The 25,487-nt window shown below is 45.0% G+C and overlaps 2 protein-coding genes across 19 annotated transcripts in view; one reads left to right on the forward strand and one right to left on the reverse strand.

Moving 5' to 3' along the window:
- SEC31B (SEC31 homolog B, COPII coat complex component) overlaps window positions 1–25,487 on the reverse strand; it is a 116,925-nt gene that overhangs the window by 63,347 nt on the left and 28,091 nt on the right. For 14 of the 18 annotated variants that reach the window (XR_010412547.1, XM_064595154.1, XM_064595156.1 and 11 more), the window contains 3 exons: window positions 25,290–25,409; window positions 24,750–24,821; window positions 10,749–10,859 (listed from right to left, as the gene is read on the reverse strand). Coding sequence is in view for 17 of the 18 variants with exons in the window: in XM_064595154.1 (XP_064451224.1) it covers window positions 10,749–10,859; window positions 24,750–24,821; window positions 25,290–25,409 (303 nt within the window). In the remaining variant the exon portion in view is untranslated. Of the gene's footprint in view, window positions 1–10,748; window positions 10,860–23,375; window positions 24,518–24,749; window positions 24,822–25,289; window positions 25,410–25,487 lie in introns of those variants that run through there. The other 4 variants (XM_045878619.3, XM_045878618.3, XM_064595159.1 and 1 more) reach the window with 2 other exon arrangements.
- On the forward strand, window positions 11,554–19,525 carry WNT8B (Wnt family member 8B). Its single transcript, XM_045879210.3, has 6 exons — window positions 11,554–11,578; window positions 15,902–15,978; window positions 16,771–16,909; window positions 17,771–17,896; window positions 18,627–18,769; window positions 18,980–19,525. Exons 1-6 carry the CDS (start codon window positions 11,554–11,556, stop codon window positions 19,523–19,525), a joined length of 1,056 nt encoding a protein of 351 aa, XP_045735166.1.

Here is a 25,487-nt window from a genome sequence, read left to right on the forward strand (position 1 = left end):
TCTTCCATGGAAAGAGTTTACTTTTTTCTCTTTTTCCCACCTGGGACAATCGGTTTAATGCTATATATTAGGCAATGCTATTCTCTCTTGGGACTATAAATACAAATCCCTTTTTCCTGGGCTCAATTTACTCTTAGCTTTTTTTCTTTTCCAACTGATATGATCAAGTTCTCTTAATCTGCTTGATGTTTACTATTATTAAAATCAGTTAAGACATTTAGAAAGGATTTTATTTGTTCACATTTTGGGTGAAATATTTTTTGGCTAAAAGATTCCAAAGATTCCACTAGAACCTTGCCATCTACTCATCTTTGAAGACTTAGTTTAGGTATTCCCTCCTCCTGGAAGGCTTCCCAGGTTGAATTAGCTACCTCTTCTCTCTGCCCCCATTATATCCAGTGGCAGGTTAAGCCACTGTGGCACTTGGTACCTTTTATTGGAATTCTGCTTTTGAATCTGTCTTCTTCACTAGCCCAGAAACTCCTTTAGGATCAGACACCTTGCCTTATCTATCATTGTGTCTCTTATGTGGAAATTAACCACAATTGTAATAATGGGTAACTTGCTATGTAGGCAGGCACTGTTGTAAGTGCTTTACAATTCCTTATATTGATCCTCCAAAGTAGATTCTATAGTCATCTACATTTTACAGGTGAGGGAACTGAGGCCCAGAGATCTTAAATAACTTGGCAAGATCACCTAACTGATAATGATCCAGATGGAACTTGAACACAGAAAATCTGGTTGTTGAGGCCTCAGGCTGAACTATGCCCTACTGACGAATGTGTTTTGAACTGACCTTTGCATGTAAACTATTTTACATAAGGGAAGACCATGACAGGAAACTTCAATCTTAATTTAAGCTTAATCTTTTCTTAAGTTCAGAAACTTCCAGAAGTAGGTATCAGTTCTCAGAGCTTTTTCATATTTTCTAGTTTAAAAGCAGAAGGTTCCATGGTTTACTTAAGTCCTTACTTTTGCATTGCTATCGTCTTCTGAAAAAGGGTCATTTAGAATTAGCTTTGGCTCTGCCCCATATCCTGGGACAAAATCTATCTCAGGAATAATGATAATGTGAACCAACACTTAGTACATGTTCACTACCTAACTGGCCAAAGACACAAAACTTGTCAGTGGTAAGACAGGAATTTGAATCAACAGCACTCATGGTTTTTCTCCAATAAGCCCTTCTGCTTCAGATAGGACCTTGCTTGGTTTTCCGTGCCCACATTCATAGCTCAGGAGCCAGAACACTGGACCATGGTCCTTCCTGCTGTGGCCATCCTTCTTTCCCTGACACTCCAATTCTTCTGGGAATTTTTAATGATGTTAACAGTAGTCTGATCCACATTTAGAAGTCTGGCATTAAGAAACAAAAGCTTGTACCTGACTGGTATTTTTATGTTAAAAAAATTAGTTCTGTTAGCTTATTTAAATTATCTTACACTTATTATACAACAAATTTTTTAAAAAGATTTTATTTATTTATTTGACAGAGAGAGACACAGCGAGAGAAGGAACATAAGCATGGGGAGCGGGAGAGGGAGAAGCAGGCTTCCTGCCGAGCAGGGAGCCCAATGTGGGGTTCGATACCAGGACCCTGGGATCATGACCTGAGCTGAAGGCAGACGCTTAACGACTGAGCCACCCAGGCGCCCCTATCCAACAAATTTATATTATTTCATTCTGTTATTTCATTCCTTTCATCTCACTGAAAACTGTCTGCAGGCTCTTTGATTTGGATTACATGTGTACCGTCTTTTGCCAAAAACCTCAAATTACCTGTTCTTTTCAACGTAGTGGGCTTGTGCTTATTTGAAGATCATTCAAAAACTATCTGTACTGCCTGTGATGTTAAGGTTTCCGGTATAGCATTAAGAAAGCTAGCTCTGACGATATTTTCCTAAGGATAAATTTTGTAGCACAAAAATTTTGTAGCACATCTTAGGATCTGCAGGAACCCAAGAATTATTGTGGTGCCCTCCATTTCATTGTTTTTCATGTAACAGCTTTTAAAGAGACACTTGGAATCTTTAGAGCTCTTTTGACTTTTGATTCCCCTTACATTCAAAGTAATAGGCAGAGGCAAAAACAAATTCCCCAAGATCCCTAATTCAAACATGTGACAGGGAGATGTAGAGAATAAACATACAGTGTTGGTCTTGAAAGGAGGGAAGGAAGGAAGGAAGGAAGGAGAAAGAGAGAAAGAAAGAAAGAAAGGAAGGAAGGAAGGAAGGAAGGAAGGAAGAAAGAAAGAAAGAAAGAAAGAAAGAAAGAAAGAAAGAAAGAAAGAAAGAAAGAAAGAAAGAAAGAAAGAAAGAAAGAAAGAAGGAGGGACACCTGAGTGGCTCAGTTGGTTGGGCGTCTGCCTTTGACTCAGGTCATGATCTCAGGGTCCTGAGCCCCGCATTGGGTTCTCTGCTCAGCAGGGAGTCTGCTTCTACCTCTCCCTCTATGCTCTCTCTCTCTCTCTCAAATAAATAAATAAAATCTTTAAAAGAAAGAAAGAAAAAGAAGGAAAGAACTCTGTTCTATCTCCATCAGAAAGGCAGAGGAGAATTCATAGGGCTAGGAGAGAGAGATCAATATAATTTTTCTTAGGATAAACCCTCACTTTGCAGAAAGCAGATTTTTTATCCTAAGTAAAAGACTAGCCTGGGGGAAACTGAGCTCAGTTCACATAAATAACATTCCCCATTGCCTCCCATTGAAATATATCTACACTCGGAGGGCCTCTCAAAAGAAACCACCATTCACTTTGGACAGATTCTCTAGTCTCATTATAAGCCAAACTTTTATGGCTTGTTTTTCTCAATCTTTATTGTAGGCTCTGGCTATTGATCATATCATTTCTCTGTATGCTTCTTAGGTCAGAGTTATCTCTAAGCCAAGAGCAATCAGACCATAAGGGGATCACTTAAATTCACCATTACCTGACCAGTCCAAATTCACTTTTGGTTGTTTCCCCAACTTCAGCATCCTCTGGAACCAGCACAGTATGAGGCTGTGTTCCAGTCATCTCCATGAGGCCCTGTAAGTGGGCCAGTAGTTCAGTCTTTCTGTACAACTCCATAGATGAAATTCTTAGGCTTTATAGGCCAAACTTAAATATTCTGCCTTATGAGAGATTTCCTCTTCATTCAAAACTAATTCTCTTTTGCTGCCATAAATCTCAGTCCTTTTCCTTTACTCAAGCTCTTCAGGCTTACCGTACCTGACTTGAAAGATTCCATTCCACACCAGGAGCCAGGATAATAAATAGTGAACCAAATTATCCTGTCTGACATTTCTTCACGTTAATCCAAGGTGTCTGGTGGAACCTACACTGCATAAATTATTGGTTCAGAAGTAGTGTATTGTTTAATTTTATGTTATGGAAAATTTCATTTTTTCAGCAAAGAGAGAGAGAGCAGTATCTAATGAACCACCCAAACTCTGCTTCAATAGTTATCAACCACTAGCTTATCTTGCTTCATCTATACTTTCTGTCACATTTTCAACTGCATGTATCTCTTTGTCTAAATCTTCTAAATACTACCATGGTTCAAAATTGGAAGAGGAGCAATAGGGAAAAAAAATCTCCTATCCTGCCTCTGAGAGATCTAGAGTCAGTGACTAGAGTGAATCTTGGAGAACATACAGATATGACCAACTGCCCTTGGGGAGAAAAATCAAAAATAAAAATTAGTAAAAAGAGAAAATTCATTCAAATACATATTTGAGTTTATTTCTGTTTGAGCTGTGGCTGATTAGCAAAGGCAGCAGAAGTAGATAGTTGGATTGGATTGAGGACAGAACATTTTTACCATCTATTTAGATTCAGTTCCATTAAATAGTAAAAAATGACACTAAAGTGCCAAAACTTGTCAAATTTCTCAGCTTGAACTCTTCACCTAGTTGCTCTGTAGGATAATTCTTAGAGTTACCATATACACCATATACACTTCTTTTTTTTTTTTTTTTAAGATTTTATTTATTTATTTGACAGAGAGAGAGATAGCGAGAGCAGGAACACAAGCAGGGGGAGTGGGAGAGGGAGAAGCAGGCTTCCTGCCGAGCAGGGAGCCCGACACGGGGCTCGATCCCAGGATCCTGGGATCATGACCTGAGCCGAAGGCAGACGCTTAACAACTGAGCCACCCAGGCGCCCCTACACCTTCCTTCTTGATCCTGAAATCAACTGGTATTGTATTCATCAGTGCAGTTGAGAACATGAACATTTTCTAAACCCTATACTACAGGGACAAAAGTAACAAAATCAACAAACAAAACAAAATTCTCTGCCTCCATAACGATCCTGGAAGAGGTTCCTGTAATCCCAGGCTTTCTGGGAACAGTGGCTTGGGCTGTTCCTTAGCAGCTTTTGCTTGGAGGCCACAGAACAGAGACAGAATACAGCTTATTCCCAGTTAGAGTCCTCATTTAAATGCTAAGTGTTGAAGTGCTTTTTTGTAGCTCAGCGTTTCTCAGCAGAGTTTGCCACAATACATAAAGGAGGAAGGAAATAAGGACAAGGAAGAACAGCCTATCACTTTATAAAATATCCTGGAATACACTTGACGTTTTAGTTTCAGAGGAAAAGACTGTGCCTTGAAAATTTGTGATTTGCTCGGGAAAGAATCTGCCTGGGATTGTTTTGCAGAGACCTATAATACACAGTTGTCCCATCAGCTACTGTATGGTCTTTGCCAGGAATTATTTGGCACGGGCTGGATTTGAGATAATGTGGGACTTTATTATAAATTTTAATATGACTTCTACTAAAACTGATGCATCTGTTTAACTTTTTTTTTAGCTAAGTGGTTTATAAGACTTTTCTTTTTCGTACGTTTTAGGGCACTGCATTATAATATGGAAAATTTACATTTGTGAAAAACAGTTTGAGAATTATTTATAGGCCTGAATTCCTTTGGAAGAAAGAGACCTAGGTATGGGAATAGGACAAAACAACACGTTCCTTAATTTTTTTTTTATACTTATCTTGGAAAAAACCTTCACTTGGCCCCAGTCTGCACTGCAGTCATGTCTGTCTTTCCTTTTAATGCCTTCCTCCCTCAGTGAGTCTTCACTGGCAGCTTTCATTTCATAACTGCTCGTTTGCTGTAACCTTGCTTCTGTTCCTCTGCTCCTACTGAAATAGATCTCTCCACTAAGATCACCTTTGTCCCTTCCAGACAGATTTTTAAGTAGAAGGCAACATGTCTTTGAAATTCTGGATATTTCTCTTCCCTTCAAGACTTCAGATATCTGTGCCTTCTACTTTCTAATCCCTTCCCCTAGCTAAATGGGAAAGAGCCTGATCTCAATTATTTGGACTTTACAATGGAAAAGAATTAGTCATGCTGTTCACGCCTTAAAAAATGTTTGCATCTTAAATTTAATTCTTTCTAATTGTACAGCAAAATGCTCCTAGTTTAAATATCCTTGGGTATTGTCAGAGGGGGTAGTGAAAAACTTCGGGCCTATGGGATATTCTTTCACAGTCATTCGTAAAGCTTGCCTTCTATGTCACTGTGTGTGTGCATATCTCCACGTGTGCTGGTGAGCATGTGTCCTGTGGGTCAGATGCTGTAAAAGACGGAGAGAATCACACGGAGACTTGCTCAGAAAGAACCGTCTTTGGGCTCTCCCTGGCCCGAGACATCTTGTGAGTTCTAGGAGGTGAAAAGCTGGCTGTCACACATTCATTCAAAGAGAAGCTGCTTCCCTGGTGTACCTTCTAGCTACAGCTCCAGGCGGCTCCCCTACTCTGGATCCTCCCCTTAACCTGTTCACTCCTTTCCCATTCTCTCTCTGTGCTAGATCACCAGACAGAGATCTGCATCTGCATTCATTCCCTGCCACTTCTCTGTTTCCCTGGGCTATCCCCCCAATTTGTAATCAAATGGTCTCTCCTGAAATAGGCCAGCTAGAGCTTCAGAGACTTTTTATGGACCTCGAAAGATGGGATTAAAGGGTAGGGAGAAGTCAAACCTATTATTCAAAGACTTGTGAGGAAAGTGAAGGGGGTGGGTGCCAAATAAACGAGGGTATCAGAGTACATTGAGATGAAAGTTTTGGGCCCTGAGAGGAAAACACTAAATTCTGGAGACTCACATTCAGAATTTTGCTTTTTAAAAATATGTGGGGGAGGGGGGCACCTGGGTGGCTCAGTCTGCCTTCGGCTCAGGTCGTGACCTCAGGGTCCTGGGATGGAGCCCCACATCGAACTCCCTGCTCAGTGGAGAGTCTGCTTCTCCCTCTCCCTCTCACCCCTGCTCGTGCTCTCTCTCTCAAATAAATACATAAAATCTAAAAAAACCCCACAAAACTACACAGGTTTAAAAAAATAAATTAATTAATTTAAAAAAAATTAAAAAAAAAAAAAGGGGGCGCCTGGGTGGCTCAGTTGGTTAAGCGACTGCCTTCGGCTCAGGTCATGATCCTGGAGTCCCGGGATCGAGTCTGACATCAGGCTCCCTGCTCAGCAGGGAGTCTGCTTCTCCCTCTGACCCTCCTCCCTCTCATGCTGTCTCTCATTGTCTCTCTTGCAAATAAATAAAATCTTAAGAAAAAAAAAAATTAAAAAAAAAAACTACACAGGTTTAAAAATATATATACACATGTGTGGGGAAGGCAAAAAGGGAATCCTAGCTTCAATCTAAGCTACTACGTTAACCACTGGGATTCAAGTGTATCAGAGCGCACTTGGCAAAGTAGTGCTGGCCTGTAAGAAGCTTGCTGCATGGGACTGAATTCTTCACCGGGAAAGGACTCTCTTACGCAGGGGAGATGGAGTCCAGCACATGAACTTGACCTCGTAACAGGGTCCTGGCCATGCAAAGGAAATAGTAAGTCTGAAGTCAGCATCGTGTTTGGTACTGCTGTTCCTGTGTCCATCTGTGCCCCAGATCATATAGAATCAGGCATGTGTTCTCACCACGGCTGCTGAACTGCTAAGTACACAATGTGATGTGCAACAGACAGCCTCACGGGCTACACTACTTTGGAAAACTCCCCCAAATGGGAAGAAATTGTTGAAACTAATTGGATAGTGGTTTAAACTGCTCATCCACAATTAGACGTAACTACCAGAGAGTGGGAACTTGCAATTTTCTGTGAACTTCCTATGGTGGTAAAATAAATTTCTTCAAATGGTATCACATGAAGAGGGGCTTTAAAATTAGGGTGTATGGATCGGGGCGCCTGGGTGGCTCAGTCGTTAAGCGTCTGCCTTCGGCTCAGGTCATGATCCCAGGGTCCTGGGATCGAGCCTCGCATCGGGCTCCCTGCTCTGCGGGAAGCCTTCTTCTCCCTCTCCCACTCCCCCTGCTTGTGTTCCTTCTCTCGCTGTGTCTCTCTGTCAAATAAATAAATAAAATCTTTAAAAAAATAATAATAAAATTAAATTAAATTAAATTAGGGTGTATGGATCATGGATCATAAATGTTAGGTAAGAAAACACAAAGAAACAAAAGAAACTTGGAGACTTTCCAAGAGCTAAAAGAGAAGCTATGGCATTTGTATTTGGGTTGATCCAAAGTCCCTCCCCTCCTGTCCCAGCTCCCTGGGAAAAATTTTTGCTGGTGATCAGGCTGATTATGAAATAGGCAATTCAGGAGGCAATATAGCTCACGAGAGAAGCTGCACAATGCTGAAAGCTGTGGGTGTTTGAGGATTTACAGTGCCCTAGATCAAAGAATTTTGAATTGTGGTTAGATCGTGGCTGATTAGAGCCACTGAGGTGTTGCAAGGTTAGATCTATAGGGCAGAGAAGCAATGGGAAAATGATAGAAAGTCCACAGGACTCTGCTCTAGCATTACCCATAGCTTCGAAACTACAAATGCATCTGTATCTGAATGGTTGTTTAACAAGAACTGAAAAAAATATTTAGTAATTAGGAGACTAGTAAGGACTTAGACACCCACTGAAATGAAAGGGAAAGGACTTGTAAATGTTGACAGTAGCGGAGCTGGGCAAAAGACAGTGAAAATGGGACAAGAGGACATGATTTAGCTAATCAGCCTAGACAGGAGCAAGTGACAGCAGAAGGTATGGTGAAATATTATTGTGAGAGCTGAGAAGGAATGATGGAGAGAGCGAGATTATTGCTCTCCCAATTCTTACTGTTGGTAAATTAACTTGGGAGAAGGATGACATGGCATTAGAAGCTTATAGGAAAAAGTACAAAATAAAGACTGAATTACAGACTCATTGATGACAGTGGGTTGATGACAAGAACGTGGAGGTGGTCTAAGAATATAAAATCATAGGGCGCCTGGGTGGCTCAGTCGTTAAGCGTCTGCCTTCGGCTCAGGTCATGATCCCAGGGTCCTGGGATCGAGTCCCACATCGGGCTTCCCGCTCTGCGGGAGGCCTGCTTCTCCCTCTCCCATTCCCCCTGCTTGTGTTCCTGCTCTCGCTGTGTCTCTCTCTGTTAAATAAATAAATGGAATCTTTGAAAAAAATAAAATAAAATAAAATAAAATCATAGCTATGGCATTGAAGACTTCCATGAATGGAGGTAGTTAGCATGTTTCCTAGAGGACAGATGGCCCCTAGACAAACATTCAGAATGCTCGTGGGCACATTCCACCGCCCAAAATATTTTATGCCTGGTATGACAAAGGTAAGCATAAACAAGTCAGTTACAATTGCTAGGGGGAAAAATAAAACACTACAGTACCAAGAAAAACTGCAGGGAAGGAAAGAGATCCCCGTGATTTTAATGCTCAGTGCAGTCAGAGACCCAGCGCCTCAAGGCAGTGACCAGAGAGCACTGTGAGAGCTGCTGAAACCAGAAGGTACTCCATCCAGAAACAAAACAAGAGCATGTCCACCAATCTGGAGCAGCCCTTGTCTAGAAGACCGAAGCAATAATTTAAGCTTTCCAAGTCCTCAAATTATTGCCTAGGTATTAGATGCCTGTTCTCCCCCTGGACCAGTGTTTCTCAAAGTGGACTCTGAGGATCATCTTAGGAATGTGTACATACAGATTCCTACCATCTATTCCACCCATCACCACTGCTCAACAAGAGTCTCTGGAACTGGGACCCAAGAATCTTCATGTTCAATAAACTCCCCAGAGGATTCCTTATGGACTCTACTAGCTAATCCATGTGGATTAATTTTCAAATGCCTACACTGAAGTCTATTCTCCAGATCTCTGGCATTCCAGATCATGTATGTATGTATGCATGTAACATTTAATTTTTATATATTTATATATATTTATATTTTATATATTTAAATTATAAATGTATTTTAAAAAGATTTCTTTATTTACTTGATAGAGAGGGAGAGAGAGAAAGCACAAGCAGGGGGAGCGGCAGGCAGAGGGAGAGTAAGAAGTAGGTTCCCCACTGAGCAGGGAGCCCGATGCGGGGCTCGATCCCAGGACTCTGGGACCATGACCTGAGCTGAAGGCAGATGCTTAACCGACTGAGCCACCCAGGTGCCCCTATCAATTTATTTTTATATAAATAACATTTTACAGATTTACAGAAGTTTGCAAAGAACCATAGAGGGAAGTCCTATGCACCCTTTCCCCAGCCTTCCCCAGTGTTAACATCTTATAACCATAGTACTTCTTCCATAAAGCTTATTCAGACTTCCCAGTTTTACATACAACACTAAAGTTTGCACTCCATTGTCCTAGACTGATGGAACACTTCAAAAAAAAGTCAGAGCAAGACTGGCACCGGAGACAGGAGGTAGAAGAATCCAGTCCTGTCTAGGCCAGGCACTAGGCCACCTGACAGTTAAAGGGAATTGGTGGAGCATGGTTGTTGCTTATACCCTTCACCACTGGGACTCACGGGAAGGCCACAAGCAGATCTGGGGAGATGCTTTCACCAAAGCCACCTTCTTTGGGCATCCGGAGATAGAGGCAGGGCTAGTTTCAGTCAGAATCTCATTGAAGAATTATCTGCTTATCTGGCAGGAGAGCCCCATCTGTTTGCTTTTGAGCCAATGGAAACTGCCAGCTCCCAAGGTAATAAAGAGTCTTTCCTAAATCAGAAAGTGCACTGCTGCTTATTCTTGAGGGAGCTGTTATAGGGATGCAGGAGGTCCAGTGTGGGTGAATCAATAATAGCCAGTGTGCCAAGGCCCAGGATATTGCTCTTGGGGGGACAAAGGCACTTTTAGCAGGAGGTCACTGAAAGCTGAGCCCAGGAAAGGTATCAACAAAACACTAGAGAAACTCTAGTTGATATTTTTCTTAATCGCCCATTTCTTTGTGAGGATGGCACTTTTGAAGGGGCTCCAGGCTGGGCCCACCACTTGAATTCTGCACATATGGGCAGGTCAGGAGAATTGGCAGGGCTGAAGACTCCAGAAGTTTATCTAAATAAGTTGGAGTCTTCCCAGGATAGCCTTTGCTCTAAGAGAAGGGAATCGAGAAGATCCCAGCAATGAAGCTTGTCACTGGAATGTGTTAGCAAGCCCTTCAGTCCAATGAAGGAGGTTGGAGGGTGACTAGGAGGTCATGTTACAGGCAAAACCTGAAAGAACTGTTTTACTAAAACCCTGTAAGACCGTGTATACAAATGGCAGTTTTGATACATAAATGGAAAAAGCAAAACCCTAAAATGGATTAAAAGACATTTGTCCCTGTATTTTAAAAAAATTAATAGTTGCTTTAAAAGAAGTTTTAGATTCACAGGGAACTTGAACAGAAAGTATAGAGTTCCCATAAATTCCCCCCTTCCCCCATGCACAATTTCCCCCATTATTAACATCCTGAATTAGTTTGGTAGATTCCTACCTTTTTATGCATTGAACCCAGTCTAAGCAGCAACAGTCCTCCGCAAAATATGCCCAGGGGATGTGGTGCTACCCAGATAAAGCAGAGGCCAGGCCTGGCAGATATGGGTGCCTGGTGGACATACAAACAGAGGGAGGGTTGGAGCAATGGAAGAATGGAAGAGCAGCAGAGACAATGTAATCGTTAACTGAGCTTGTTTATGAGTGTGTGCAAAACATCACTAAGACCTCCAAGATATACTGCTCACGAACTTTTGGGGGATCAGGAGTCCTGAATTAGCAGGTGGGAATAAGAGCAAGAGAAATATGGGTTACGGAGAAGCATAGCAGTGAAGGAATACATGCTCCAGAATCACACTGACTAGGTTCCAATCCTGGCTTTACCACTTAACTACCTGTGTGATCCTGGCTAACCACTGTATGTTTCAGTTCTGCTTCTGTAAAATGGAAGACATTATAATTTCTACCTTATGCAGTTGTTGTGACAATTATACGAGCTTGAAACATGTAAAGAAAGCACTTAGGGGTGCCTGGGTGGCTCAGTTGGTTAAGCGACTGCCTTCGGCTCAGGTCATGATCCTGGAGTCCCGGGATCGAGTCCCGCATCGGGCTCCCTGCTCGGCGGGGAGTCTGCTTCTCCCTCTGACCCTCCCCCCTCGCATGTGCTCTCTCTCTCTCATTCTCTCTGTCTCAAATAAATAAATAAAATCTTTAAAGAAAAAAAAAAAAAGAAAGCACTTACAGTATTTTGTGTGCACCAGGTAAACATTCAGTAAATAGTACAGTACCTATCCCATAGGGTTGCCATGGAAATTAAAAATGATGATACAGGTAAAGCACTCCTTTAGAAGAGACATGATAAATGTCAGCTATTACTGTGTGATGTAAATTAAATTTTAAATGGTGTCAGTATATATATTGGAAGACTGTCCAAAGGAGAAACAATTACAAAATTTTTATTTGGCAGTATAAAAACAAAACTAACTGCAGTTATTTATGCAAATTGCTTACCACTTATGTCTAATTACTATGAAGCACAATAACAATTATACATAACATGAAGTGTGTCAGATTAACTTTGCTAAAACTTTTGATTATAACACCAACCTCTGTGTACATATGCTTAGTGTTCCCTGTCTGTTCCTCCTGTGGTATGATCATTTGCTAACGTAGCACGGTCGTCTGCTCACAATGTTAGAAACTTAGTGGGAGCACTGGCTTGCCAGACTTCCTTCTCATATCCTTCCCCAGATCTTTTTCAGTCCTTATTATCCTACAATTTTCTGTTCATTCTGATGATCCTTCCATCCTTTTTTTGAAACCCTTTAGTTCAATCCATTTTTAAAGAGCACTTATTCTGTTCAAGGTATTGTAGTGGGAGCTGGAAGGTGATACAAGGAAAACTAAGGCAATCCTTACTAATAGTCAAGTAGTAGGGAATAAAAGGAAACCTTAATACAAGGCGGAAGAAAGTTGCTGTGAGTCTTCAAGAAATGCTGGTTGTGGCTTTTGAACTAGAATCTTAAAAATAAGTAAAATGTTTATACGGAATTGACTATTCTGGACATTTTGTATAAATAGAATCATACATCTTATGAAGCAGAGAAAGATGGGGGAGTTTTCCTTTTAAATAGGATGACCAAAGAAAGCTTTAGGGAGAATGACACACTGGATTTAAAGGACGAATGCAGGTGAAGGAACAAACTATGTGGATATCTGAGTAAAAAGCATTCCGGGCAGAAAGAACAGCAAGTGCAATGGCCCAGAGACTGGAGAGTGCCTGGTGTGTTGGAGGAACAACAAGGAGACCAGTGTGGCTGGAGCAGAGTAAGTAAGGGGAGAGTAGTACGAGATTAGGCATTAACGGAGGCCAGATTGTATAGGATTTTATAAAACAGGGTAAGAGTTTGGCTTCTGTTCTATGTGAAATAGGAAATCATTAGAAGATTTTGAGGAGAAAGTAGCAAAATTTGATTTACATTTTATTTTTTTAAAGATTTATTTATTTATTTGAGAGGGGGTGCAGGGAGGGGTGGAGAGAAAATCTTCAAGCAGACTCCCCACTAAGCATGGAGCCTGACATGGGGCTCGGTCTCATGACACATGAGATCATGACCAGAGTGGAAAGCAAGAGTTGGATGTTCAACCGACTGAGGCCACCCAGGTGCCCCTGATCTATATTTTAAAGGGACTGATCTTTAAAGGGACCAATCATTTTGAGAATAATATATGGGAGAATAAGGGTGGAAACGAGGAGCTCAGTCAGTAGGCTTTAACAATAATCCAGGCAACGGGGTGCCTGGCTGGCTCAATTGGTAGAGCATGCGACTTTTGCTCTCGGGGTTGTGAGTTCAAGCCCCACACTGGGTGTAGAGATTGCTTAAAAGTAAAATCTTAAAAACAAAACAATAATCCAGGCAAGAGACGATGATAGCTTGGACCCAGTGATAGCAGTGACGGTGCTGAGAACTGATTAGAGTCTGAATATAATTTGAGCCGGAGTTGGCAGGATTTGATGACAGAATGAATATGGGATGTGAGAGAAAGAAAGGAGTCAAAGATGATTCCAAGATTGTTGTCTGACAACTAGAAGGAGGAACTGTCCTTTACCTAAGTGGGGAAGACTACAGAAGGAGCAGGTTTGGGATGGTGGCAGCAAAGATCAGGAGTTAAGTTTTGGATGTATTAAGTTTGAGATGCCCATCAAACATTGTAGTGGAGATGTCAAGAATATAGTTGGATATGCAAGTCTGGAGTTCAAGAAAAGGTCTGAGAATTGTTGGGAGGGTAAGGCACAAGCCTTTTGAATGACACTCAGCCTGGGTAGTATCTTCAGCAACTGTCCATATGAGGGATGGGAAGCTTGTACTTCGTCTAGGAGCATGCTGATTGTACCATGTTCTATTGAGCTGTCTCCACTTGGTAAACACATTTTATATCTTCTACTGTTTATTAGCATTCTGCCTCCAATCACATAATTGTCCCTAGGTAATACCCATACAAACACTTAAATTCCTTCCTCTCTGGCTCTCTTTACACTTTCTAACATCACACACTAACTATGCTTTCTATAACCCATATTATATTTTACTCCCTAATAAAAAATCTTGCCATTGTCTCATTAATTAAGAACAAGATCCTCCTCCTTTGGTGTTCACAAGGACACACAGTCTTTTTTTTTTTTAATTGAGATATAGTCAACATATAACATTAGTTTCCAGTATACAACAGAATGATTTGATATATGAACATACTGCAAAATGATCATTACAATAACTCTAGTTAATACCTATCCCAAGTCTTTTCTTAATACTGGATGGTCTGGATATGAGGAAGCCAGCCCTAACGGTTTGAATATGTCTGCAAATAACTCCAGGGTTAACAAACATTAATTAATGGAAATGTCCACACAAGGCCTACAGTCTTGTCCCATGGCAGGTGTTCAATTAAATCTAATTGATTAATCATTTCGGCTCAACCAGCATATCATACAAATCTTTACATATTGTAGGATCTTGAGAAAAGAATCCTCTATTATCTGCCCCCACCCCGCTCCCCCCGGCCCATGGTTCCCTGTGATTCCAACTTAGTATCCTCTCACAGTGTGACTCTTCACCCAGGCTCATGGCAAAGCTTTCTCTTTTGTCTGCCACTTGATTTTTGTTCTGTTGCTGTTTTCTTTCCTGATACTGTCTATCCTCTGAATGGGAACTAGCCTCTGTCTGACCTGGTAATGTCCAAAAGTCTTTGCAAATTATGCCCAACATAAAGATTGCCTCTGTGAGCCAGAGCAAGACTCTCTGGTGTTACCCCATTATAGCCACACACATCCCCTATCCCTAGCCCCTGGCAATCATTAATCTATTCTCCAGCTCTGTAATTACGTATTTCACAATGGTTACATAAATGAAATCATGAAGTATGTATCCTTTTTTTTTTTTTTTTTGAGAGAGAGAGACAGAGAGATAGAGCATGAGTGGGGGAGAGGAAGAGAGAGAATCCTAAGCAGGCTCATGCCCAGTGGGGAGCCTGACACTGGGCTTGATCTCACGACCTTGAGATCATGACCTGAGCAGAAATTGAGTCCGAGTCCGATGCTTAACCAACAGAGCCACTCAGGTGCCCCAAAGTATGTATCCTTTTGAGATTGGCTTTGATCATTTTGTATAATGTCCTTGAGGTTCATCCACGTTATTGAATGTATCAATTAGTTCATTCCTTTTTACCACTGAGTAATGCTCTGTGGCATGGATGTACCACAGTTATTTTATCCACTTACCCTTGGAAAGGTATTTGAGTAGTTTCCAGTTTTGGGGTATTATGAATAAATTGTTATAAGCATCCATGTACAAGTTCCTGAGTAAAGATAAATCTTCATTTCTTTGGGATAAATGCCCAAGAGTGGAACTGCTAAGTTGAATGGCAAGTCCATTTATTTCAGTTTTGAAAGAAATGGCCAAACTATTTTCCAGAGTCAGATTATTTATTTTTGGAATTTAATTATGACTCAGGTCCTAGAAAGACACTCTACTATTTACCTCTTTCTGATTAGAGAACTATCGAGTTCTATGGAGTCTGATGGACGTGGATTCAATCCTGCTTCAATCACTTATTATCTAGGTGAGCCTGAACAATATATCTACCTTTTTGAGTCTCAGATTCCCTATTTAAAAAATAGGGATAATAATGGCCAAGAGAGTAAGAATTTAACAAGATCAACATGTAAAATTCTCACAGTAGAGTGTCGGTTCACAGTAGTGAGTTAACGCTCTCCCCACTCCATGGCAAAATAATAATCAAATATTACTCCCAACATTTTCGGTATTTGAAATTTTAAAAATCAAAAGAAAGCATAATGTTAGCTCCTTTTTTTTTTTTTTTTTTAAGTAGGCTCCACGCCCAGCATGGAGCCCAGTGTGGGGACTGAATCACGATGCTGAGATCAAGACCTGAGCTGAGATCAAGAGTTGGACGTTTAACTGACTGAGCCACCCAGGCGCCCTAATGTTAGCTCCTTTTGTACATATTCTATTAGATAAATTATCTTTAATAGATTCCTTATGCATAATTTTTTGTTGGCAAAACCATTTTCATTTCTTCCTATCAATTATGTTTGCTGAGGTAATCCTTATAATGCTTGGCAACAGAAATGAGTTGGTATATCTCCATTACGTTCTGTGGTTTTTCTCTCTTCTAGGTCAGTGAACAATTTCCTGATGACTGGTCCAAAGGTAAGAAAAAATGTCCTTTGACTTATTTGGATTTCACTAATCTTAGCCTCTTGATTGAAGACTATACATGTCAATTTCTTTTCATTATATCCACATTTTTTATTAGCTGTGTATATTATGGAAGGAAAAACCGTGGCGCAGAGAGGGTTAGGGACACACCCAAAAGAACACAGCAAACTAGTGTCAGGACAAAGGCAAGAACTCAGGAGTATTGATTCTGAAAATATGGCCAGAAGTTCCAGAGCCACAAAAGTCAACAGCCTTTCCCAGGTGTCAGGTTGCAGACACACGTCCTTCTCGGTGCAGTGGTAGGACACAGTTCTTCATCTTTAAAATGCTGACATTGTATTCCATGATCTCTAAGGACAGTTCCAGCCCCCAAATGTTTTTTTCTAAGACAGTAATAGGATGAGAACAGCTGAAAATCCATGAATTATGTAATCTGGGCTCATTTTGGAGAGGCAGAATAGTATAGTGAATAAAGGCTAGTGAGGTCTGGAGTCTGGTAACACTGAATTTCATTCCTACTGTTACCATCGGCTAGCTGTGGGACCTTAAGCAAACTGCTTTACTTCACCTCTCTGAGCCTCAGGTTCCTAATCTATACAAATGGTACCTATTTCACAAGGTTATTTGTGATGTTAAATGGAACAGCATATTTAAGGTGCTTACTCTTGTCACTACTCCTGAAGGAGGATTGAGTGGGCAGGAAAAGAGATGTGTAGCCACTTCAGAGCAAATGCCTCCCAAGTTCAGCTGGGAGTCTGAATTTGGACCCCTGTGTTTCTGTAGGCTTACCTGATCTATTCCAGCAGTGTGGCAGCTGGTGCCCAGAGTGGTATTGAAGAATGCAAGTATCAGTTTGCCTGGGACCGATGGAATTGCCCTGAGAGAGCCCTGCAGCTGTCCAGCCATGGTGGCCTTCGCAGTGGTAAGGAAAGCCCTGGCCACAGCTCCCTGGACCCCCTGGCCACAGGTTAGAGCCCACTCTTCAGGGGTGGCCCCCTGCTGCTTCTACATCCCCATCCTAGTGCTCACCTGGTCTCTGCTCTCAGGTGATCTTGTCTCTGGGATCTTCTCTGTCCCTTCTCCATCTACTCCTTCTTACTTATAAAGCTTTTTTTCTTTCTTCCCAACACCCTCACTGCTCAATGAATGGACCTTGTCTCACCCCTAATCCTATATCCTTTGCCTCCCAGTTGGCTAAGGGCTTCCTCACAATATAAAGAGCATCAGGAGGTAGGTAGGAGTATTAATTCTTCATGCCTCTTAGCCCCTTCCTTCAGCAGCTCAGCAGAGAGGTACAGGACAAGTGGGGACTGACTTGGACACCAGATTCCCAAGGAGAAGAAAAAGAGTGGCCATGCCAGTAAATGAAATAGCTGCCAATCAGATTTTCTTTTCAGGATTTGCTGGCCCATGCCTCTTAGACTTCAGTATTTCAGGAAGAAAAAGGCACGGGTTCTTTACAACCTGGCCTTCAGATTCATCTCCCTTCCCATTTCTTCCTCTGGCTCTTTGCCACCTAAATCCTTTAGAACCATGTATGTCAACAGTAATCTAGCCACCTAGTCATAATGTGTGACCTGAAAAGATGGGAGGGGAGAAGCATAGCGCTGAGACCGAGGCTGGAGCAGACCGTGGAAGAGAGTAAGGTACATTATAAAGATGGGGAAACAGGATGGAGCTGGGAAGGAGGGCGCAATGATGGCGTTCAAGGAAGACAGCATGACTGGTACTCTGAGTTGCAACCCCTGCCTCTGACGCATCATTTTTGGTTCCTGCCTGCCAGCTAATCGGGAGACAGCATTTGTACACGCCATCAGTTCTGCTGGGGTCATGTACACTCTGACTAGGAACTGCAGCCTTGGTGACTTTGACAACTGCGGCTGTGACGACTCCCGCAATGGGCAGTTGGGTGAGTAGAGGTACCGTGGGTGGCCAGGGCAGGCTGGCAAAGTTCACTACGAATGAAAAGTTCCGTGGGGTGAAGAAGAGTTGTATTCTTCTAAATCTGGGGAAAATCAGGGCCGCCCAGGTTAAGCCAAAACCCTAGAGTGAAAAACCAGGCTCAATGTAGTTTGGGGCCCTCCTTCTCTAAGTGAGGGGTTTCTTTAATTTAAACACCATAAAGGAACAACACTCCCTATGGATTCAATCCTGCTACTCTCTCAGAATAGGGGGAACATCATTCCATATTGCTTGTCCCTGTTTCCTTTCCGCTGTCCTCTCGAATCCTCTCTGCCCTCCAGCTCAACTTCCAACTTGGTTGGTCCATATCACTTCTATTGCGCCTCTCTCCCCCCTCTCAATGCTGCCGATTTCCTCTCCTTTTCCGGGCCATTCTGTGGATGTCAATCACTCACCAGGCACGAACGCACTCTGCCCAAAGACCAGAAACAGCGTGTAGAGGGCCAAGCCGCCGGCATCTTGCAGAGAATCCACTCTGCAACTCCTTAGGTCATGGAGTCCCGAGCAGGCGACTGGCTGAGGCTGGAAGTGGAAGCGCAAACGGGGCCTAAACAAATCTAGGCGGAAACTGATCTGGAGACAGGGCACTTGCCCAACCCCAAACCCAATCAGAAACAGTAGTCCAGGAGCCCAAGCCCGCCTGCTCAACGACCTTTCCTCCCCTTGTCCTCTTCCAGGGGGCCAAGGCTGGCTGTGGGGAGGCTGCAGTGACAACGTGGGCTTCGGAGAGGCAATATCCAAGCAGTTCGTCGACGCCCTAGAGACAGGACAGGATGCCCGGGCAGCCATGAACCTGCACAACAACGAGGCCGGCCGCAAGGTGAGTCCTGCAGCCCCTGGGGTGAGGCAGCTGGCTCCATCCACCAGCCCTAGGGGCGGACTGCTCTTCAGTTCATTTGGCGGATTGGAAAAGCGAGGGACCAAGCCGGCCAGCCATGTGGACTAGCTAAAGGCCTCACAACCCCCGCAGTGGTCGACTCCCTCCCCACCTCCTAGACCCTGGCCAGCTCACTCTCAGCTCTCTCCCCAGGCGGTGAAGGGCACCATGAAACGCACGTGTAAGTGCCACGGTGTGTCAGGCAGCTGCACCACGCAGACCTGCTGGCTGCAGCTGCCTGAGTTCCGCGAGGTGGGCGCGCACCTGAAGGAGAAGTACCACGCGGCTCTCAAGGTGGACCTGCTGCAGGGGGCCGGCAACAGCGCTGCGGGCCGAGGCGCCATCGCCGACACCTTCCGCTCCATCTCCACGCGGGAGCTGGTGCACTTGGAGGACTCCCCGGACTACTGCCTGGAGAACAAAACGCTAGGACTGCTGGGTACCGAAGGCCGAGAGTGCCTGCGGCGCGGGCGGGCCCTGGGCCGCTGGGAGCGCCGCAGCTGCCGCCGGCTCTGCGGCGACTGCGGGCTGGCGGTGGAGGAGCGCCGCGCCGAGACCGTGTCCAGCTGCAACTGCAAGTTCCACTGGTGCTGCGCCGTCCGCTGCGAGCAGTGCCGCCGGCGCGTTACCAAGTACTTCTGCAGCCGCGCCGAGCGGCCGCGGGGGGGCGCGGCGCACAAAGCCGGCAGAAAAGCCTGACGGGCTCCTCCCCCCCTCCTTTCCCCATTTGGCCTAGGCTTCTTTTAGAGACCCCAGTAATAGAGGAACCTAGGGAATGCCCCCCCCCCAACATTCCCCTGCCCAGGGATTCCCAAGAGGGAGAGACGCCGCCATCTCTCCGGAGCTTGCCACTCTCCAACCCCTTCCCCCAATTCCTCTGCGCTCTCCTCGAACTCAGTCTGCATCCTCCTCACCAGCCGCCCTGAGGGCTGAGAACTCCCAGTCCTGAGATTCTGAGCTATTGATCTTCCCTGGACTAGGATGAGAATAGGCGTTCCTCCCTCCCCTTCTAGCTGCCCTAACGCCTGACCTGGCCTGTGGAGCCTGTGGAAGAACACTTCTCGGATATGCAGGGCCAGGGTAAAGCCATGCTTTTCTTTTTTTCCATTTTCTTGCACCCCTCCCCCCATTTTTCTGCTGCCAGGTCTCTACCATAGCCACGTCTTCTTTTTTCTGCAGAGCTCCTTCCGTGCTCCCGATTCCCTGCTAACTGTTGGCAGACACCCCAGCAATCTCTAATGCTTTCTCTCCTTCCCTTTCCCTGAAGAAAACTGTGACAAAACTGACCCCGGGAAAAGCATGTCTTTGGGGCTTGTTTCCTAGAGGCAGGCCCTGAAGATGGAAGAAGTGGGAACCCTAGCAGGCTGACTCGCTGGAAACCAAGGGTGCTACTCATCCTCGTGATACCATGTCTCCAGCGGACTTCACCAGTCAGGCAGTGACCTAGTGACCTTCCTAGACAATCACCCGAGGTGCTCCAGGCATACCCATAATGTCTAGGAACTATGTAAGGGCAGATTACCAGTCATTTCCTACCCCTTAAACTTCTCCCTGCTCCTAACCTATTTCTTCCTAGCAACCAAATTTACCTCTTCTCCTTCCCCAAAGGATCCTTGTTTCTCTGAGCCATGACTGAGCTAAATAAAGCCCATTTCCCATTCAGACCCCAGTTTGAGGAAGGAGAAGCTGGGACCTTTCCTTTTTTTTGCAAACCTGGATCTCAAACAGGCAGGATTCAGGGCACTGGATACTTGCCTTCAATAGGTAAACTTCCTGCAATGAAACTTTCCAATTGGAAGCTCAGCACCTTGAACTTTAATTTATTGCAGTCACTGTGATACGTGCCTTCTTTTCTAGGTATTGAACTTATTCTTGAGGACATCGGGGAGGGTGGGTGGAAGATATAAAGTCTAGGCCCTCTCTTCCCTCCCCCCCTTGCCAGAACACTATCCTCCCTTAAGCCTCACTTCCCCGATGGCCTAAGTAGTTGTGCTGGCCTGACAGAGGCTAATCTGCCAACAATTAGTGAATCATCCACATAAATCTTCCCTCAGTACATGCACTCAGTAGCTCAGAGCTCACTGCTTGTGTACTTGAGACAGAAGCAGTACAGCAGGGACTCGCTTCTGAAAGAGGGCTCTGGAAAGGGAAGAGTCAATCCCTGACAGACTCTGTAACCCGCGGAGCTTCCCAGCCATCTCCCTTCTCCTAAGCTGGTCATGGGTCTGGACACGGGACAGCTCTTTAGGAGAACTGGTGAGATGCCAGACCACCTCATCCTACCTCCCAGAGTAGGAGAGAGCACAGAGATGTGACTCCAAGTAGGTAACAGGGGCTGAGGCTTTAGAGGCCAACCCAGGAGACTGGAAAGACTCCTTTTATATTCCAAACTGGGACGGTGGCCAGGTCAGACTCAAACCCCGAGCCTCATCCCTATACATCCTCTGGTCAACTAACACGCACTGAGGGGAGAGGCTGCGTGTCCTTCCTCACAGGGGACACACTTCCCTTCAGGGTCTCCTAGTGCTTCATTTCCAGCTCTATCAGCAAAAGGCCTTTTTTGCTCCTTCCCTCCTCTTTGATCTGGGCCCCGTGAATCTCCCAACTTGTCCTTCGCTAATCAAGTAGCAGCATGTATTAACCTGGCTGTCCCACTTGGCAGAATTATTTGATAATGTGCAGTAAGAAAATCTGGCAAGGCAGCTAGAAAATATAAAACTACAGGGTTGTAAAGGAAAACTGCATTCTCCAGGAGGTCTCTCAGCATAAAAGTAGGGAACTATTGTGCTTCATATTTGATAATTCCAGGTTAGTACTTGAAACCTGTCATGCTGCCAGAAAGTTCTTTCATAGGTTGTTGTTTTGTATTCCCAAATGGATATAATTGATACCAGATTCATCTGAGTTCTATAAAGAAAACATTATTGAGCTACCTTAGATCTGAATTGCTTTTTTTCCTCTCTTGCATTATCCATTCATTCATCTGGTCATTCAGCAAACACTGGAGTGCAAATACAGTGGTGAACAACACAGCAACCTCCTTGCATTCAAGGAGTTTAGGTTCTCTCTTACACTCAATCACCAGGGCTGTGTTCCCCTTTGCAAATATGGACAACTCCAGAACAGCTGCTTGGGAAGACACCTTGGAGGTCAGCTAGTCAAACCTTTTGTTTTACAGATTAAAACTGATGCTGAAAAAGATGTCCGTCTTGTTCAGCCAACTAGTAAGTTACCATGGGGTACATACTGGAACCCTGATCCCTTCCCTCCTCTTGTGTACTCTTTAAGGCCCATCTGTCTCCACCAGAGAGAAGCAGAGGCAGATCCTGAGAAGTGACAAGGACACTGGGTGGAGGAAGGGGGGCGCAAAACACTCTCTCCTTCCTGTCCCTGGCCTGTGAGCCTACACACAGGCAGGACTTTTCTTTTCTTGAAAAGAATCCCAGCCTCAACTGGCCTTAGCAGCAGGTTAGGGCAAAGACAGAGCCAGGGTCGTGCTCAGCCCTGGTGGTGCTGGCGGTGGTGGGAGGGGAGGGCAGGCCAGGGCACCCGCCTATTGTGGGTCTGGATTGGATGCTTCCACTCATTCATTTCCTTTTAATTAACCGCATTCCTGGAGGAGAAATATTTATGTTGGCTCCCATAGAGGCAATCCGCAGACTGGAAAGAAGGGGGAAGAAAGCCTGCCTTAGCAAAACAATATCTCTAAAGAGCTCAAGAAGAGAAAATAAGAGAACAAAATGCCATTAAAATAGCCTTCTACCCCCACTGGAGTCAATGAAAACTTCATTTCACATGCTAATCCCCCACTCCGCCCATTCTCTTCTCACAACACCTTTCCCGAAAGTGTTTGGGAAAAGTCTTCGCAGTCAGTACACAGCTCCCGCAGCTCAGACTTCTCCTTGTGTTAGTTCAGGGCCCCAAGTGGGGCTCTCACTCCAGCAGCGGCTTTTTTCTCCCCCCCTTTAATTTAAACAAAGACTTCGGAGTTCATCAACCTCCCACTGAAATTCACAGCTGCTGAACAAACTAATCCCCTCTCCCTGCCTTTCTTCCCTTCAATGGGCTCTTGGCTTCAAAGACACTTTGGGAAAGGACTTTGCTGGGGCTCACACTGCTTCATCAATAGAAGTTAGTGCAAGTATTATCTGAAGAGCAAGTGGCTTTACAAACAAATACTGCCTAACAATCCCTTCCTCCCAAACACACACATCTAGCCCACAGACATGATGGGATCTACAACAGGATTAGAGATCGTACCCCCGGCTTCACACCCAGCCCCTTTGTGCAGCTGAGCTCGGCCCTGAAGTGCTGTGGGGAAAACCCTAGAGCTGAACGTCAGGCACGGACGGAGACATACAGACACACACACACACACAGCAGAGTGGCCACAGATGCTGCAAGGCTTTCTCCTTGCACCTTCCTTTCTTCAACTCTCTAGACTCCTTATGTGTCCTGCCTTACTGGGATGCAGGGAGCAAGAACAAAGAGGCTAGGAAGAGAGGTAAGGGCAAAATAGGACCAGAGGAGACAACAATCGGGAGATGACTGAGGAAACCAAATCAAAGCAGCTTTATTGCCCATTAAGTACATCAGCGCTTCAAATGCAAAGTTCAACCATAAAAAGTGCAGCCAGAGAAGGCAGCCCTGAGACATGTGGGGGCTGAGGAGAAGGGCCTCCAACTCTTGAGGAGCAGTGCTAGAAAAGGCTTTTGTTAATATGAACTGGGCTGATGATCACAGAATGAATGGTCAAGGGCCGTGTGCCAGGGCCCCGACAGGTCAAGTCAGGACCATTCCCCGCAGGCAGTGGTCCCTCTCCTCCTGTTTCCCAGCCTAGGACAGCTCCCAGCAAAAGGCAATGCACCTCTTCTATTTTCCGCCTAACCTAGCCCACTCTTATAATACTGGCAGATGAGTAGGTCCTTGTAAAAAGGGCCAAAGTTCCTCCTTTTGGTTCTGCTCAGCACCCACCCCTCACGTCCATGACTTGTTCAAAAGATGAACAACAGTCAACTCTACCCCAGCCTCTGGGGCTCAGAGAAAAAAGGACCTGGAAATATGAAGTTGGAGGCAAGGAGAAGGTAAGGTCAGGCTCATCACCCACAGAAGGGGAAAAACAAAAGCCCCACAAGCTGGGTACAGCAGAGGCAGACTTGGAGGTAATGATCCTACTTACCCCCTCAGAAGCCACTTAATCAGAATATCCCAGGGGTAGAAGACGCCCTGCTCTGGGTCCTGTCAGGGTACAGTATCAGGGAAAGTGAAGAACCAGCTCTCTGCTCTGCCTCAGGGGCTGAGAGAGCCTTGGGTAGATTCCAGAAGGCCAGGCCTAAAGGCGTGGAAAGCAGGCACTCTGCTAGTTCAGAGGCAAGCCCACAGCATCATATCCCTGGCAGCAAGGGAAGAGCGCGGGGAAAAACAAACAATCTATTCCTAAATTCCCCCTTTTCTGCAGGGAGGAGTTAAGTAACAGCAGAAGTAGCCTCTTGGCAAGAGAGGCTAGCTGGTTTACATGTACAGCTTATGAGCAATGGTAAGGACAGCCTTCAGGACAAGCATGAAGCTGGAGACCTCGCTGAAGCTGCTGTAGCCCACCACCTGGGCATGCACCGCAAGGCCCTGCTCAAAGTTTCCTGCGTCCACACATCGGGCAACCTCATGGAGCCCAGCCAGGACATGAGGCGAGAGCTGTGGAGGGACAGACGCTTAGGTCAGGGAGCCCAACCCAGACCCTACCCTGGGAGCATGGAAGGGTAAGAGAGGATTTAAGTTCTGGAGCCCAGGCCGGGCAAGATGGCTATGTATGTATATTGTGGGGAACCCAGGTCAGTGAGACCTATGGGAGAGGACACTGGGGTCCCTTTGGCCACAGGTGATGGTGGGGGGCAGGGGGCAGGGGGCCACCACTAAGTGTACTTACTGTGCCCTGGCAGAGCTTAGCATATAGACATTCTAGACGTTGGGCTGCCTTCTCCAGCTTCCGTTTTGTCTTCTGCAGGGAGGGAAATGGATTCTGAGTCCAGCCCCTAAGACTGACACTACACAGGACTCTAGAGAAGCACAGTATGTCCGAGCTGGAACGACTTAATGCTACTGCTTTCATTTCACAGGAGAGGAAATGGGGGCCCAAAGAGGGTAAGTGACTTGCTTAAGCTGACACAGCCACTGCATGAATAGCAGGTCGCCTTACTCCTAGTTTCACCCTCCCTCCAGTGCCCCATGCTGCCTTTCCATGAGTTAAGCCTCAATGCTGCTGGGCCCTGCTACCTAGGTGCTAGACTCAGATCAGCCGAGCCCCCCACCCCTTGCCCCACACGGATATCAAATAAGTACAAGACATAAGACAGCGGGTCCGGGGACCATGAGAAAAGAGTCACACAAGGAGCTGATCTACAGCTCAGGGATCCTGGGAGCAAGCTAGTGGTGTGAGGAGGACATCGTGGGGAAGGCTCAGACTTACTACATCAGTGGCAGACAGGGAGCAGCGTCGCAGAAGCTTCTCAAAGCTGGTCTTCAGGGACTGATGCTCTGGAGGCAGCTCTTTCCTTTCCACCTTCCGAGGGGGCCGCTGCTGAAGTTGCTGAGGGAGGAGCAGGGAGACAGGGCAGACTGGCAAGCTGTCCTTCTCACAGCTTCCCTACGGACTAGTCCTCAGGGA

Source organism: Mirounga angustirostris, unplaced genomic scaffold (assembly GCF_029215605.1).
Source record: "Mirounga angustirostris isolate CCGP_5_RB_7025 unplaced genomic scaffold, mMirAng1.0.hap1 SCAF_6, whole genome shotgun sequence".
Taxonomy (NCBI): domain Eukaryota; kingdom Metazoa; phylum Chordata; class Mammalia; order Carnivora; family Phocidae; genus Mirounga; species Mirounga angustirostris.